Source organism: Schistocerca serialis, chromosome 1 (genome assembly GCF_023864345.2).
Source record: "Schistocerca serialis cubense isolate TAMUIC-IGC-003099 chromosome 1, iqSchSeri2.2, whole genome shotgun sequence".
Classification (NCBI taxonomy): domain Eukaryota; kingdom Metazoa; phylum Arthropoda; class Insecta; order Orthoptera; family Acrididae; genus Schistocerca; species Schistocerca serialis.
The window spans coordinates 80364348-80379180 of record NC_064638.1 but is presented as its reverse complement, the minus strand read 5'-3'; the positions used below and the strand labels follow the sequence as shown (position 1 = coordinate 80379180).

The following is a 14833-nucleotide window of genomic DNA, read 5'->3' as shown; positions in this document are numbered from 1 at the left end:
GATGTCTAGTTTGTGGGGCGTTCAACTGCGCAGTCATCAGCGCCAGTACAAAGTCCCAATTTATACACAGTCCAATTTTTAACTCAATCCAATCAAGCAACTGTCACGAATAATGATGATAATGATGAAATGATGAGGACAACACAAACACTCAGTCCCCGGGCAGAGAAAATTCCCAACCTGGCCAGGAATCGCACACAGGACCCCTGATACAGAGGCAGCAACGCTAGCCACTAGACCACAAGCTGCGGACCCAGATGCAGTCGATTGGAAAGACTTTGAATGATTGTCCGAAGTATCTTGCAGCTTTTGTTGCAATTCGAGGAAGATTCTTGCTGGCTCTGGAGAACGAGTAAGTTGCCCCATACGTGTTCAATGATCTTACTGGCCAGGGAAGTTGCTACACACCACAAAGAGCAATGTGCATCGCAGCAACCGTATGTGCAATGCCCCGCTGAAAAATCACATCACCTTTCTGTTGATAAAATGGCAGTAGCACGGGTATAACAGCCTGCCCAATGTAGCGGGCGCTGGCTACTTACCCTGCAGAAACACCATATGTGACTACGAATTGTAATTTATGCCCCCTTCCCTCCCCCCCCCCCCCCGCCCACTCCACACTATGGAGCTGGTGACGGATCCTGTGCGTCGTGGGCAGACTCGCTCTGGAACAGGCGGCACTGAATATATGTCACACAGTTGTGCATACATCACAGTCATACAGATATAACCTACTCTCATTACAACAGACTCACATTCCACTCTCCAGTCAACTCTTTTATGACACCAGAGTAGTCATATTTGACGGTGTTGTGGTGTCAATAGTAGCCTGGTCAAAGACACAGCGGATCTCAATTCTGCTATAAGCAGGCTGTCAGTGGTTCCTGATGACCACAGCAGCTACAAAATGTGCTCGGATATCGTCCCTGGATAATGTCCGGTCGCCCACAGCTGTTCGCACAATTCTTCGATGTTTACGTGCATCTGCACTACACGGACGACAAGGACTTGGTCTACAGATGCAAGAGTGTTCCACAGATCAGTGCTGAAAGCAGCGACGCACCATCGATGCATTATGCCCATCATTAGCAGCAATCTGACGATGAGTGCATCCAGGTTCCCACACGCCCACAATTCGACCCCGTTCAAATCGGTGAAGATGTTCAAAAGAATGCGTAGTCGTCGGTGGGGCATGCTTACACTTCAGAATTAATGTTGTAAACATTGCTCACGTCTAAACTCAGCGGTGTTACTGCTGGTCGACTGAAAACAGAGGGTACACAGACTGGCCTCCTGAGCGCCATTGATTGACGATGACCATGAAAAATGAATCTCAACACTACAACCCGTCAGTATCCACATATTGTATCCTGGTACCATTGAATACAGTCTTTCCGGGTGTTTCTTTTTTTCTCGTATTTATATAATACATGACCGCTAAGACGCCGATTTGTATAACGGCAGTAATGAAATACACTGCTGGCTATTAAAATTGCTACACCAAGAAGAAATGCAAATGATAAACGGGTATTCAGTGGATAAATATATTATACTAGAACTGACATGTGATTACATTTTTACGCAATTTGGGTGCATAGGTCCTGAGAAATCAGTACCCAGAACAACCACCTCTGGCCATAATAACGGCCTCGATAAGCCTGGGCATTGAGTCAAACACAGCTTGGATGGCGTGTACAGGTACAGCTGCCCATGCAGCTTCAACACGATACCACAGTTCATCGAAAGTAGTGACTGGCATATTGTGACGGGCCAGTTGCTCAGCCACCTTTGACCAGACGTTTTCAATTGCTGAGAGATCTGGAGAATGTGCTGGCCAGGGCAGCAGCGAGCATTTTCTGTATCCAGAAAGGCCCGTACAGAACCTGCAACATGCGGTAGTGCATTATCCTGCTGAAATGTAGGGTGTCACAGGGATCGAATGAATGGTAGAGCCACGGGTTGTAACACATCTGAAATGTAACGTCCACTGTTCACAGTGCCGTCAATGCGAACAAGAGGTGGCCGAGACGTGTAACCAATGGCACCCCATACCATCAAGCCGGGTGATGCGCCAGTATGCTGCTGCAAACGTCGTCGAACTGTTCGTGCAGATGTTTGTTGTCTTGCAAACGTCCCCATATGTTGACTCAGGGATCTAGACGTGGCTGCACGATCCGTTACAGCCATGCGGATAAGATGCCTGTCATCTCGACTGCTAGTGATACGAGGCCGTTGGGATCCAGCTCGGTGTTCCGTGTTACCCTCCTGAACCCACCGATTCCATATTCTGCTAACAGTCATTGCACCTCGACCAACTCGAGCAACAATGTCGCGATACGATAAACCGCAATCGTGATAGGCTACAATCCGACCTTTATCAAAGTCGGAAACGTGATGGTACGCATTTCTCCTCCTTACACGAGGCATCACAACAACGTTGCACCAGGCAACGCCGGTCAACTGCTGCTCATGTCAGCAAGTTGTAGGTGTCGCCATCGGCGCCAACCTTGTGTGAATTCTATGAAAAGCTAATCATTTGCATGTCACAGCATCTTCTTCCTGTCGGTTAAATTTCGCGTCTGTAGCACGTCATCTTCGTGGTGTAGCGATTTTAATGGCCGGTAGTGTAGTATGACAGGAAGATGATGTAGAAGGAGAGACTTTGCAGACGAACAAGATAATTACAATGATTATGAAATACAGGAAGGGTAGGGGATAGGGATGTAATTGGACTCTGTTGTATTAATATACTACTTGAGTCCCGCTGGCGACAGGAGATGACGGTGCTGACGGGGTCGTGGTCGGTGAGCGGCAGCCTGCAGCTGTGGGACCTGCGCTCGACGCACCTGCTGGAGACCGTGGTGCCCGTCAACCGGCCGCCTGCGCTGAACGGAGAGTTCCTGTACGCGGCACAGTTCTTCAGCGGCGACCCCTACGGCGACACATTACTGTGCGGTGGCAGCGGACTCCCAGCCGTGGAGATTGTCAGCGTCAAGCAGAGAAAGGTAGACACTCAAGGGTCAAGCCCAGGGGTTCTCAAATTTTCTCCATCGCGTCGCCTTTCCTAAACATAAATTATGTTGCCAGTCCATGCCTCCTATATTTCTTTCCTTCCAGAGCACGCTCATACTTGGTACAAAAACGGTCCGCGATGGCTATTTACTTCTGTCTAATTTTTGCAGCTGTCAGGTTGAACAATAACAATAATAATAATAATAAGACTCTTTCGAGGATATCAGAGTTAAACATTATTTATTAATTATTACGCAATTGTGTTATTCAAAGATGATGAAAGTTAACAACTACAACTAGTTCGTAAATAACCGCGGCTGTGTGTGCAATTATTGGAGCTGAGCAAATATCCAGAGTATGCGCTGATATGAAACTTCCTGGCAGATTAAAACCGTGTGCCGGACCGAGACTCGAACTCAGGACCTTTGCCTTTCGCGGGAAATTCCTCTACCACTTGCGTGCGGAAGGCAAAGGTCCCGAGTTCGAGTCTCTGTCCGCACACGGTTTTAATAAGTCAGGAAGTTTCTGAGCAAATATGTGTACGCAACTACACAACATTTTTTTACAAATTAATTCGCAAGTTAGTTTGTTAGTTAGTCAACATTTAACTATTTCCCTCTATATTGTTTTTAATTCATTTAGAATGTTTTAATAATTGAAATATCACGACGTAAAAACAACGATAGTACAATAGTCGACATTTAAACTATAACTTAAAAGCTGTTATATTCAAGCATTCAAAAAGCAAATAAACAAGCGTAAAAATATACTCAGTACAAAATACGGAAATTCTGTGACATTTGCACATTTAGTGTGATGTGCGTGCTTAAATTTGCGAAGAAAGCAGCTCCAATCCTCGTTGAAACAGCACTCGCAAATACTCTTCCAGCTGCACTCGAGATAGATGTTTCGTCTTCATTAATGCTCTAACATTCTGCGTGGTGTCTGTTTGTTCTAAGTCGTGTCTCCCTACCACTTTCGCACAACGACGCTATGAGCGTGTTTTTTAGGGAATTGACTAGTTTGAACCTGGGGCCTGTTGCTAGTAAGGAGACGCCAGACCACACATGACATGTAGAGTTCAGAAGAGTTCAGTGAGACTAGCGATGATATAATCAAATACTTAATGATTTCAGCGTCAGCTCCACTGCACTCCCTGTAAAACAATCTTAATACTTACTAATTTTAGTGGGAGGGGTTCAAGGCTTTCCAATTTTTAGTTAGCTGGGAAAATAACGTCGAAAAAGCAGTTAAGTTTACCATTGGAAATTTTATTCTACTCACAAAACATTGTTTATAAATTGCACTATGGATAAAAGGAAATATTTTAATACAGGATGATAAAAACCAACTGCGTTCAACAAAAATGTGAACGAATATTCCCTGAATGGGTTTCCAAGTTCTACAATGGATCGAAGGATGACCTATGCCATATCACATCTATTCTGTGACATTTGCACATTTAGCGTGATGTGTGTGCTTAAATTTGCGAAGACAGCAGCTCCAATCCTCGTTGAAACAGCAACTAGCAAATACTCTTCCAGCTGCAGTCGAGATAGATGTTTCGTCTTCATTAATGCCACTGCAGAAAAAGTTGACTCACACAAATATGTTGAAGCGAAGGGTCATAACACTTCCACTGCCCTTGTTGCTAAAGTGAGATCTTCATTCCGAGTCCGCATCCGAAAATTTTCAAGCGACTTCGATTTAAATTCGTTTCGAAGTGTTCTAGTGTTCTGTCACTTGAGAGTTGTATTAGCTCCTTCTGTTCTACTCTTGACAAGTGATACGTTACGATTGTATCGAACGGATTGTTGATCCATCCATACTCAGATGAAGGTTCCGGAAATATAGCCTCGAATTGTTGAAGAAGATTTTCGAGATATACTACGCCATTCTACTAATTTTACTTGCAGCCAACTCGTTTTCCTTCACGAAATCATTGAGATAAAAAAAAAAAAACATCTTGCTGTTATCCTTCTCCATCTAGGTTTTCCAGAGTACTAGTTTTCTGTTGAACGCAAGCACTTTCTTAGAAAGACTATATTAAAAATTTCGACCTCGAAAGATGCGGTAAGGTCATTCAGTTTCTCAAAAACATCGTCCAAGTAGCGCAACATTGGACACCATTTTTCATCCAGGAATAGAGCCGAGATTTACAAGACTCTTGTTCATTAGGAAAAGTGAGTTAATCCCTCAGTTGCGCAACGCAACAAAGAACTTTACCACGAGACAATGAACGCGTCTCCTTGTGCAATAGAAGCTAATGATGAACGGCATCCATTTCCTCGCAAAGAATGTCCTACTGATATGGATCAGTGCCCACTGGCAGCCAATTTCTTGGTTCATACTGGCTGTAGGATCGAAATTAAATTGACATTTATGCACTGCGTTTAGAAATAACGTAGCGAGATGTGAAATAAGAATGTACGAGGGTAAGTCAATCATTATCCGCAAAGTAGTTATAAATTTTTATTGTAATCAAATAGGAAACATACAAGAACATCATTTTTCTACATAGTCTCCTGGCGTTTCGACGGACTTGGTCCATCGTTGTACAAGCTTCCTGATGCACTCGTAAAAGAAGGTTCCCGGTTGAGCTGCGAGCCAGGAATGCACCGCCTCTTTCACTGCTTCGTCCGAGGCAAATCGACGGCCATTTAATGCCTGTTTGGCTGAACCAAACAAGTGATAGTCAGAAGGGCCATGATCGGGACTAATGGAGGATGATCCAGTATTTCAAATTTGAGTTTCTGGAGCGTTTTAGCAGTGTGGGCAGCATTGTCATGCAGCAACACAACACCTTTTGACAGCAATCCTGCCTTTAGCCTTGCAGTAAGCATCTCACTGTAACGTACACTGTTTATTGTTGTGTCCCTTTCCACATAATGTTCCAGTAGTGGATTTTGTGCGTCCTAAAAAGACGTAAGCATCAGTTTTCCTGCGGACGGTTGGGTCTTGAAGCTTTTCTTGCACTGCAAATTGGGTTGTTTCCATTTCATAATCTGCCGTTTACTCTCCGGCTCGTAATGATGGATACATGTTTCGTCACCAGTAATGATTCTGTCTAACAAGTTGTCCCCTTCGTTACCATAGCGAACCGAATGTTTTTTGCAGATGTCCAAGCGCGTTTGTTTATGCAACTGTATGAGTAGTTTTGGGACCCATCTTGCACAAACTTTATGGAACCCAAGCCTGTTGTGGATGATTTCGTAGGCGGAACTGTGACTAATTTGCAGACGATGTGCCACTTCGTCAATAGTTAATCGTCTGTCTAAGAGAATCATTTCACGTGAACGCTCAGTGGTTTCTTCATTTGTGGCGGTAAACGGTCGTCTGGCTCCTTCATTGTGCGTAACACTTGTGCGACCATTTCGGAATTTTTCAATCCATTTGTAGACACTCCGTTGTGACAAAACACTGTTCCCGTACTGTACCGAAAGTCTTCGATGAATTTCGGCCCCCGATACGCCTTCTGACCACAAAAAACGGATTACTGAATGTTGCTCTTCGTTGGTGCAAATAGACAGCGGAACAACCATGATTAATAGTACGGCAGCTATAACGAAACTAACCAAGCAGCTTGAAAATTGCAAAGATATAACATCAAATAAACAAAGCATGCACCATCAACGTAAAACGACAGTACTACCAAAATAAACAAAAATATAACTAAATTGCGGATAATAATTGACTTACCCTAATATTTTGATTAAATTCGTATCTTTTTCCTTATTAGAATTGCATACTTTCGAAAGAGAAGAGACAGTCTGATAATTATTTTCATAAGATCTCTTGTGATCACTGCTAACCAGCCACTTATTCTCGTGAACAGCGTAACTTGTATCATTTTATTTTAAATCCGGTTAGATATTTCCATTGAACACACACTAGAAATCAACTTCTGACTAACTCACTAGCTTTGAACTGAGTCCACAAGCCTGGCTGAAATCTAATGGACAGTCACAATGGTTGTGATTAACAAATTATTCTAGCAGCCAGTGTTCAAGGGAAGCGGCGGTCACATTCCAAGCGGATTATTGTCATTAGCGATTGTTATATGTTTGTAAGTAGCTAACCATGCCGGTGATCGGTAACAGGGACTTTGTGATCAAACATTACTCGCGATTTTTATCAACATTCCTGCTGACAGAGTCTACTGATCGGGTCTTGCGGAATAAAACAGCAAATTCACGTAGAGTGAACTTCCTAACTCGGTTCGTGAAGGTGAGAATCTGACGCTACCAATATTTGTTCAGCGGGTATCTATTTTTCTTACATAAAGTGAAATACAAATATTTCAATGAAAGTCGGTCTGCTCTCCCACCAGGCCCCACCCCCCTCCCTCCTGCCCACCACAAGCCGTATAGTCTCTAAAGTTTGAGTAACTCGCTGAAATGTACTCGCGGAAACTTGTCAAAAACAGCCGATCTTTCGGTAGGCCTTGAAGCGCAGCCTATCCTGCTTTTTGTTTTAATTTTACTAGGGTTGTTAAATTACTAATGCCCTATATTTTTTACTGCCATTAATAAATATGGGAAAACGTTCTGAGGAGCTTCAAATTTGATGTTTCATCAGCATGTGTGCGAGGCTTCGAACAGTTCTGACGGATGAGAGAAACATAATCAACTATAAGAATGACATCCACATAAGATACTCGCTATGAGTGACGTGCAGTAATTGAGTTTTTAGTCGCGAAGAAGGAAATTGTGGTGAACATCCATAAATGTACCTGTGTAGTGTAGGGTAATGGTGAAGTTGTTAGGAATAACCGTTGGGGTGTGGGTAACGAGAATTAAAACGTCAAGAAGTGCAGATGATCGGCCACGTTCAGAACGTCTGGATGCCATCATTCGCGGAGACCGACGCATCACAGTTTGACAATTGACTCTACAGCTATGAGTATGCAGTGCAAGTGCTTGTACAATGACAGACTCTTGGATGTTCAACAATTTCTCAAGACAGGTTTCACAAATGCCTGCAATAAAGCACAACATTTAAAGAAAGCCATTTCACCTGAACTGCTGGAGTAGTTTGAGGCCAATGGAGAGGCCCGTGTCTCACAGGGCGTTACAGATGACCATACCTAGCCTCCTCGCTTTGGGCTTTTACCAACAGAAAGTACACACTCCTACACAACACTTGCGTAAGGCCATAGAACGTGATGAAGGTTATCCAGTAAAACAATGGACGTAAAAGAAATGTTGAATGATATAGTCATCAAAATCTAACTCTTAAGAATAAATAAGCTCTGAGGAAAAAACTGTGGGGCAGCAAACCTCGTATTTCAATTTCCTACGTGGGGCGAGGACTGGCTCTTAAAAATGCCCTTTAGAAAAAGGTTTGACATGTTTAGCAAAGGTTTTAAATTTTGTACCATGACGGAAATAAAGTATGTTTTTCAAAGTATACAATGATGAAATTTTTTGATTTTTAAACTTTTATACCTCATTCCTTTTCAGCAGGCCATCGTGCACTGGCACAAGGAGGTTAGGCCGCAGTTCGTTGTTTAAAGTTTAGAGGAGGAAGTTACCTGTCGAAGTATCAGCGCTTTTTGACGAGTTTACCCTGTCTTATTTCCACATGGTACTCAAGCAAAATCAACGAAATTCATAACACAGGTCGCTGAAACTCTCAGGGTCAAAATTATACCGACGGAATCATTCCTAAACTGAGTATTTTGCATTAAAGAATTATCAGGAACATAAAAACTTTTTGAAGACAATCATTAAAGCCAAAAAAGGCACCTGGGTCTCATGTTTTAGTTTTGTTTGCATTTCTGTTCATCTTTTAATGCAGTTTTTCTAAATATTTTGTTAAAACAATGCCTCCGTTCGATCCACAATATTCCCAACATAAACATTAGCGGAAATACCAACGCCATAAAGATCGCCGTAATACCGTATAACATGGTTTTCAAGTCGGCTATACTAATTTTCCCCAATGCTTGTGGTGTTAGGCGATCCTTCCCAGGGTACTGTTTTGATACAACGGATTAGCTTCAGTGACCCGTCCGAGTATGATGCTCTGCGACGTAATACTTGGAGACACATAACAAATGTTGTGCAGTGCATTTGTTCAAAAAATGGTTCAAATGGCTCTGAGCACTATGGTACTCAACTGCTGTGGTCATAAGTCCCCTAGAACTACTTAAACCTAACTAACCTAAGGACAGCACACAACACCCAGCCATCACGAGGCAGAGAAAATCCCTGACCCCGCCGGGAATCGAACCCGGGAACCCGGGCGTGGGAAGCTAGAACGCTACCGCACGACCACGAGATGCGGGCTTAGTGCATTTGTTGGAACCCTATACCTTATTCAGGGATTATAATACTGAACAATACTATGAAGGTACATTAGATCCACAATCTGCTACGTATCCCCTCTGAATTCATTAGAAAAGTTTTATATGGCTTTGAACCCCAACTTCGAAAAGCTAATCAGGGTATAAAAATGTTCGAAACAAAATAACATAGTTTCAATTTCCACAGACTCTCTATAAACCAAAGAGGTAATGTAAGTATTCTTTTAATAAGCTGTTTCTTTGAACAGATTAAAATTTCAAAATCATTTTATTGCTTGATTGACTTCGACATAGTGCATCTATACAGGAAATGACGTCAATCATTATTTTATATTATATTATATTGAATGGAACTGGGGACCTAGAAACGACGGAGAGGTCTCGTTCCCGCCGTAGCCCACAGTGGTCCACAACCCCACGACGACTACCGCAGTCCACTTCACCCCAACGCCGCCCCACACCGAACCAATGGTTATTGTGCGGTTCGGCCCCCAGTGGACCCCCCCAGGGAACGTCTCACACCAGACGAGTGTAAACCCAACGTTTGCGTGGTAGAGTAATGGTGGTGTACGCGTACGTGGAGACAGTGTTGGCGCAGCAGTCGCCGACATAGTGTAACTGAGGCGGAATAAGGGGAACCAGCCCGCATTCGCCGAGGCAGATGGAAAACCGCCTTAAAAACCATCCACAGACTGGCCGGCACACCGGGCCTCGACACTAATCCGCCGGGCGGATTCGTGACGGGCCCGACACGCCTTCCCGCCCGGAAAGCAGTGCGCTAGACCGCAAGGCTAAAATCATTATTTTACTAATATTAATCTTAAGTCATTATTGCTGACTAAACTGTGGCACACATTTTCCAACATCCGCACCGACATCTCGCTGAATGATAATGTTAAATACAAATTACAATTTCAAAACGACTATAAATCCATGTCACAAAATCAGACACACTATATCATGTGACTGTATGTTTACATTCTCACAAATAAATTTATTCACATTTTCATTGTCAGTAATTGACAAATCACAGTCAACGAATAAAGTTTTAGCAGCTGTAGTAGCCATATATTATATCTCAAATAGAGTGGTAAAGGATGGTACGACAACAGCATCTCATAAGGGAATCAATAACAAAGGGATTATTTCGGTTCATAATCGTATCAATAAAATATTACTAATATCAATAACGGCCTAGACAGCCGAAACGGATTCTCTTGCGATATTAGTCTCATACCACGCGATCTTATAATGGCCAGTTTCGTGGACCACCTTTGACTTACGCGGGATGACTTCACTCAGCCGCAGTGTCGTGCGGGAGACACAAAACAAACTTAAAGAGAGGAATCGATTCTTACGCTTTACAGAAATTAATAAAAATGCGTTGTGGTCTTCAGTTCGAGACACCTTATAATAATTTTTTCTTAAGACCCGTGGAATAACAAGATGTGTATCCTCCGGTCCACCACTGCTGATACAATACAGCTATCCTTTTTGAAGCAGAATCTATTAGGAGTTTTGAAATATTCTTGAAAGAAGATCTCTACTAAAACAGATCATCTCTACTGCACCGCTCAGCCCTATTTTTGAGTACTGCTGCGTGGTACTTCCATTCGCTATGTTCTTGCCATTAATAAATGTCCTATTAAACATTATAGCCTTCAGCGTATAGCACATGATACCTAATTTCCATCTTTCCGATTTTAAAATGCTTATTGTAGTCAGAAGTTCTCTTTTCGTTATTGCTACATCCCAGTTTGGCAATCGTCCAACAGTGTACTCATCCTCAACTTCGAAATTGGGGGTTTCTATGACAATTACAGCGAAGAATTGTTATATATTATTAAAGTTCAGCTCAAGGACCTCCGATAGAGTACTAAGCTCTACCTTGTGTAAGTCCTAAAAATACCACCACTGTTGTAGTTATCAGAGATTTAGTATCACAATAATGTATCACGACAAGCACCCTGCACTGGCATTTTAGGAACTGCGCTGTTACCTAATGGATATTCCGTTGAATAGTAGCTTCTATAACCAGCAGTTCATATTAGCAAACCAATTGTGACATTATCGGATGTTGCTCTCACCTTAGGAAATTAGGCTGTGCACACCTCTGTTTAAAAAGGGTAGCTCAGCAATGTTGTAGGGTCGAGCCACACACGTATGCTCTCATCCCCAGCAGCTAACTCGCTGCAAGTCGTAACTGTAGCTGTGATGCTACAGTCAAGTAGTCCATGCATTCGCTGGAATTGCGGATTAATAAATAAACAGAAACATTAAATAAAATATCAGCGAATAATTAATAAATGGGTTCTATTCTTACGTCTGTAATTGATGTAGACTAAATTTGTGGATATTGTTCCCAGCTACTGCTTGTACCACTGATGTACCCTGTAAGTTGGCTGCACTGTTGCAGGTGCTTGGCAGTTTCCGCGTCCTAAAGGCAGTGCAAGCCATCGACAGCTGTGGCACCAAGATTGTGTACGGCGGCATGGAGTCCGTTATGCGCATCGGCGCCTTCTCTTGATGTACTGCAGGCGATGCAGCCCGCGGCGGACGTCGCTACGTCTGTGGATGTGCCAGATACTGTGTCTGCCTGCAGTACTTCACTCACTACTAAGAGAGTGCAATTGTTGTTAATCCATAATGCAATTAAGCTCGCCATATCAAATACTGCTAAAAATGTAATTCCAAAGAAACGTATCGCACAGTTATTTGTGTTTTGTTAGCTATGAAGAGGATAAGGTGATAACTGTAAGTGCTTTGAACTGATCTTTATAGTGTACTAACCCTTATAATACCTGCACAGTTTCAAATGAAAATAAAATAGAATTCATGTATCTACTTTGACCTAAAACACTAACGTGTCTTAGGTACGTGTACATATACATACCACTAATCACTGTACAGTGTGTTTGTGTGTGTGTGTGTGTGTGTGTGTGTGTGTGTGTGTTGGTGTGTGTGTGTGGGGGGGGGGGGGTTGCTTCCTTTTTTTCCTTATCATTTTGGCTGGGACTTCCATTATAGTGCTCAGAACGCAAGTGATGGTGTGGAAAAGTAGCGACTGTAGGTTTCCAACCATTTTTAAGTCAACCAATTGGTGTAGAGAAGTGGGGGGGGGGGGGGGGGGGGAGGTTTAATGATGACATCTTTGTCTGCTAGTTTTAGTGACATCACAGTTTCACTACCTTTTCCAAGTCAACCAGATGCCTGAATAGTGTGGTTGGGGAGGGGTAGGGGGGAGTGGGTGACCTTGTAAGTAACAGCTAATTGAGCCATCAAATTGGGCCAGGACATACATTGCCCCACCACTGGTGTTTATGTATTTCGTCTTGCTTTATCATTACATAATAGGATCTAAATTATTTTTCAACTTCTATCATATTATGTATACGCTGATTTGATTATTGAGCTAAAGTCGTTTTTTGTTGCTATAATTGTTAGCGCTCATGCACACACAATTATGTATTTACGTAGATTCTCTCTATAAGCAGACACATTTTTTGCCCGCAGCTCGTGGTCGTGCGGTAGCGTTCTCGCTTCCCACGCCCGGGTTCTCGGGTTCGATTCCCGGCGGGGTCAGGGATTTTCTCTGCCTCGTGATGGCTGGGTGTTGTGTGATGTCCTTAGGTTAGTTAGGTTTAAGTAGTTCTAAGTTCTAGGGGACTGATGACCATAGATGTTAAGTCCCATAGTGCTCAGAGCCATTTGAACCATTTTGAACACATTTTTTTGATGAACTGTTCGTCTGTCTCTGCTACGTTTCCCAACCCATCGCTCAATACGTTTTTGCCGGAGTGCGGTTTCAATGGTGTTGTTTCCTAGGGCCATTCATAAATTGTGTCACATCAATCATGTAGATTTTTGGAGACCCCCCTGTCCTTGTCATAGGTGATCACTTTTGTGTGATCCCCCACTCCACTGGTTTGACAATACATATTTTGCTATTTTCAATTTAGAAATTATTAAACTAAAACAATACTTTCAAAATTAATTATATATTTCTGTGTATATTTTCTTCATAAAATGAACAATAAAACAAAAACAAAAAAACCTGGGAAAACCTAACAAATCAAATAAAAGGTACAAAATTTAATCATCTTGTGTCCATGGATTTTGAACCCATTCCTTTATATTATTTGTCACTGGCATAGCAGTCACTTCGTTCTTGATCTGGATAGTGTTAGTAAAATACGATGTGCCCACATCTTCTTTATCCAACCATATGGCATCCTCATCGTTTAGCATACAAAGAACTTTCCTGGCACACATAGCTAAAATAGTTTGAGGACGAATCTTTGTGATGGGCAAAACCTCTTGCTGGCTCTTCCATGATTGCATGTGTCGCTTAGTGGCTTTATAGGATAAATAATGCAGACCACAAATGCCGCACGATCGTTTAAATAAGTATGCATCGACGCTGGGGCAATAGCCATGGTAAGAACTTGCTTCAAATGTGATAACGCTCGGAGCTCCAAAGATATCTATAGTTACAATGGAGCAAATTTATGTTCGTGGTCATCATTTACTACGGTTGCATACCCGTCTGAAATCTGTTTAATCAAAACGGGCGGGGACAAAAACCCCTCTCATAATACTTGCCACTGACTAGGTCGTCGCACACAGCAACACGCAACAACCTCGCATTTTACAATTTGTAAAACATACTGTGAATAACGCACATAACTTGCGTGCCAAGTGACATTACTCGTATTCTTCAGTGTCCTAACCTGTCCGATGCCCAGACTGGTATCTGTTAGTACAATCTCTTCGGCAACCACAGGATAGCTTGGCTCCAAATATTAGCCAACTCGGCGCGTGCTCTCTCAAAGTTCCATACTTCTAGCTTCAAGTCTGTAGTTCGATTACTGGAATTAAGCTGTGAACCGAAGTCGTTATGTTTTAACACAACACCAGTAAGTTCGCGACTAACAAAACTGGCTTCATTCGTCGCTCCGCTCCATTAGATGCACTTCTTCCTGGAGCTTTAGTATCAATGTAAATAACATCCAAGTCAAAATCTTTAAAATGTTTTACAGTTGAAACCGTAAAACGTTCGTTACATGGATTTTCGTGGGGACCCCCATCGCAAGTGAAAATAAACACGGGTTTTACAAAGCCTTCCCGACTTATCAGTAACTTTTCAAAAGCGGATAATACAGGAAGTCTATATACGTCTGTGGTATGAGTGTCAGAGAGGATGAATGTTTTCCACTATGAATCGCTACGAGTGTAGATCCAAAGTGTGTAGTTTGTGGTATGACTGTCTGCATTAGAGGATGAATGTTTTCCACTACGAATCGCAACGAGTGTAGGTCCAAAGTGTGTCACAGCTTCAGATTCCCCTTCACCATAATACCTGTGTAAAAAGAGGGAATAAGTTTACGTTTTTCAGGTGCATAGATATTGGTGCCTGGGCATTTGCCGCTGTAATACCTAGTGGCACAATTGCTTTGTCATCCGCCAATGAAAAGAATACTTGACCACCACCCAAAATCGAAGCTAAGGTTTTTT

General features: G+C 42.6%; 1 protein-coding gene across 1 annotated transcript in view; it reads left to right on the top strand.

Annotated features, from left to right (window-relative positions):
• The window catches only part of LOC126475532 (uncharacterized), a 76609-nt gene extending 64763 nt beyond the window's left edge, over window positions 1–11846 (top strand). Inside the window, exons 4-5 of the mRNA XM_050103512.1 lie at window positions 2775–3005; window positions 11736–11846. Of these exons, the coding sequence (XP_049959469.1) occupies window positions 2775–3005; window positions 11736–11846 (342 nt within the window). The remainder of the gene's footprint in view (window positions 1–2774; window positions 3006–11735) is intronic.
• The last annotated feature ends 2987 nt before the right edge of the window (window positions 11847–14833 follow it).